Raw genomic sequence first — 2,516 nt, forward strand, 5'->3', positions numbered from 1 at the left:
CAGCTAATTTTCTGATAATTTCATGGTCACCTTTTACTAATATTTTGCAGTTTGCAGGACATTTCTTGTCAAGCTGGTCATTATGTTTTTTCTGTGTTTTTACAAGAAAAATAAAACCAATCTTCTCAAGTTTCAGATGTTTAAATGGCGGGGGAAAGGTATCATAATGCAGCACAAGAAAACTGACATCAATCCAGGTGTTAAAGGGTTAACCTTTACTGTACTGAAATATGCCACAGAGCAATACGTATGTTGCTCTGTGAGAGTTAAACATTCAGCCGACTCACGGGGAACGGCTCCTGCCAGCTGGCTCCCACTATGGAGGGTCTGATGATGGCGATGTTGAGTTTGTCCTGCTCCTGCTGCACCACGTACTCGGCCAGGGCTTTGGTGTAGGTGTACGTGTTGGGCCTGTCGCCGATGAGCCGCGGCGTGATGTCACGCACGATGCCGTCGTCCATCCACCTGAAGCCAGACAGGAGGGAGATGGTCAGAGCGTGTGTGGTACTTTGAACCTATTTGTGTATTAATATCATCAATAACTGCACCATAAGGGATAAAATACTATGTGTAAATGTATACAGAGTAGTATCAGCTTTAACTGAAGTACCAGTCTCAGTTTATCATCTGGTGCATCAGACTGTCCACACAAGACACTCAAAAGACACTGAAAGCAATTCATCACTTAAAAATCTGAAAAATAAATGCTAATACAAGTCGTTGATGTTTAAGACACATGTATACTCTGCCTTTCAAAGTAAGATATTATAAACTAACAAATATACCGTTTCTGGCATTGATTCAGGAATCAGGACTGATTATCAAAACCTGAAAATATCAAGAATAGTTTGGTCTCGTTAAGTTATCTTTTAAATCAAATATTTCCTGACCTTATTAGGACATCAGGAAACACTGATGGCTTCTTTTAGTAGATGAAAAACAGTTTTGTTGAGAGAACATGTTTATATTCCCAAGACGAAGAAGCAAATATTATTTTAGTATCAGCACTGGGAAAGAGTGGAAACAACTTTGCTTTCCAGGTGTGTCAGACAGCACGTCTGGTGAACTCTTTTAAAGTTTATTATTAGGCTTCAGAAACTGTGCGTGTTCATCATATCCCGAATGATATGAATCAGACTGAGACGGAATTGATTCCACGTCCTCTGAGCACAAAAACCAGCCGTTCTTTCACTCACTCGAGAGACTCGATGAGCTTCCGAGGCTCGACCGGTGGCGGGTAGATGACCTCGTCGATGTGCTTGCGGTTGCAGTTTGCATAGGCGGTGGAGATGTGAACGAAGGCCTCGAGGTGGTGCATCTGCTGGGCCAGGCTGAGGAGCTGCTGTGTGGCGATCACATTCAGCTGCAGGGCGTGTCTGCAGGAGAGGAGAGAGATACACGCTGTCAAATCGTACGTGGGAGGAAAGGGTGTGTGGGAGTCAATGGTTTCTGTGTGCTGAAGATTAAATGTGTGTGTCAGGGAAAAGGCTTTGAGTGTGTGTGTGTGCGTATGCCACACTGCTAATAGTATCTGCGTTTGAGCGTTTGCACGCAACAACGTTTGTGTTTGCTGACTGCTGAGTGTTTACCATACAAATGAGAATTTGCAGACTTGTAGGAATCCGCAGAACAAGATTATAAGCCGGAGCAGAACGACATGATGGTGAGACGCGAAAATCCAAACAGGAGGGAGAGGAGAGCGGATGAGACAGAACCAGAGGGGGGAAACATCTGCTCTCCTCATAAATGTGTTAGTCTCATCATTATTTTCACTGAACGCAGCTTTCAGCTCATACTTCCACTCATCCAGACATCAGCACTCAGAAAAACACTCGACACCAACGAGTGCATGCCGGGTGGGCTGCTCCATTAACAGATTTCACTTCACAGCACCATAAAAACTTTTACTACATGTTTGTCTTTGAGGAGAGAGCTGACGCTCTTCCTGAGATTTCTACATTTTTTTTCTCCCGCGGGAAAGAAGCTGTTGTATGTCATTTATATCATTAAGATGATTTTGACTTATGCACGTAGCTGACTTGACAATTCTGCTCCTCAGTGAGGAGATCCAGTGCATCGAACCAAGCGTTCCTAATTTCTCCATAAATTGCATCAATAAATGACAGAGCTGCATTAAACTGTGAGATGAGGTGTGCATATGCAGACTGAGGGGGCAGATATAGAAACAAAAAAAAAGATTTTTATGATGGAGAGATCAGACAAAGAGAAAAGTGAGTCAGAACAGAGCTGCAGCTAATAGTCATGTTATTAAATAACCTGTAGATTTTTTTTCACTCAAGCAAAAGTCTACAAATGAGAGAAAATATTGAAATAAAACGTTGGCAAGAAATTAGAGAGAAATAAATTAACCTAAACAATAATATATTAAAATAGTTTAAAAAGAACATAAACAAATAAAAGAAAATAACCTTGAAAACAGCCTCAAATATTTAAAAAAAAGAGATTTTGTTAACATAATTTTAAATAAATCATGAAATAATTATATATTACCTTTT

The 2,516-nt window shown here is 40.9% G+C and overlaps 1 protein-coding gene across 1 annotated transcript; it reads right to left on the reverse strand.

Annotated features, from left to right (window-relative positions):
* Positions 1-287: 287 nt before the first annotated feature.
* LOC121964210 (fatty acyl-CoA reductase 1-like) lies at positions 288-1,401 on the reverse strand (the record flags this gene model as incomplete). The annotated part of the gene is made up of 2 exons (XM_042514424.1): positions 288-465; positions 1,197-1,401. Coding segments are annotated over 2 exons (383 nt in total), but the record flags the coding sequence as incomplete, so codon positions are not given.
* Positions 1,402-2,516: the final 1,115 nt, after the last annotated feature.

This window comes from Plectropomus leopardus, unplaced genomic scaffold (assembly GCF_008729295.1).
Source record: "Plectropomus leopardus isolate mb unplaced genomic scaffold, YSFRI_Pleo_2.0 unplaced_scaffold14555, whole genome shotgun sequence".
Classification (NCBI taxonomy): Eukaryota; Metazoa; Chordata; class Actinopteri; order Perciformes; family Serranidae; genus Plectropomus; species Plectropomus leopardus.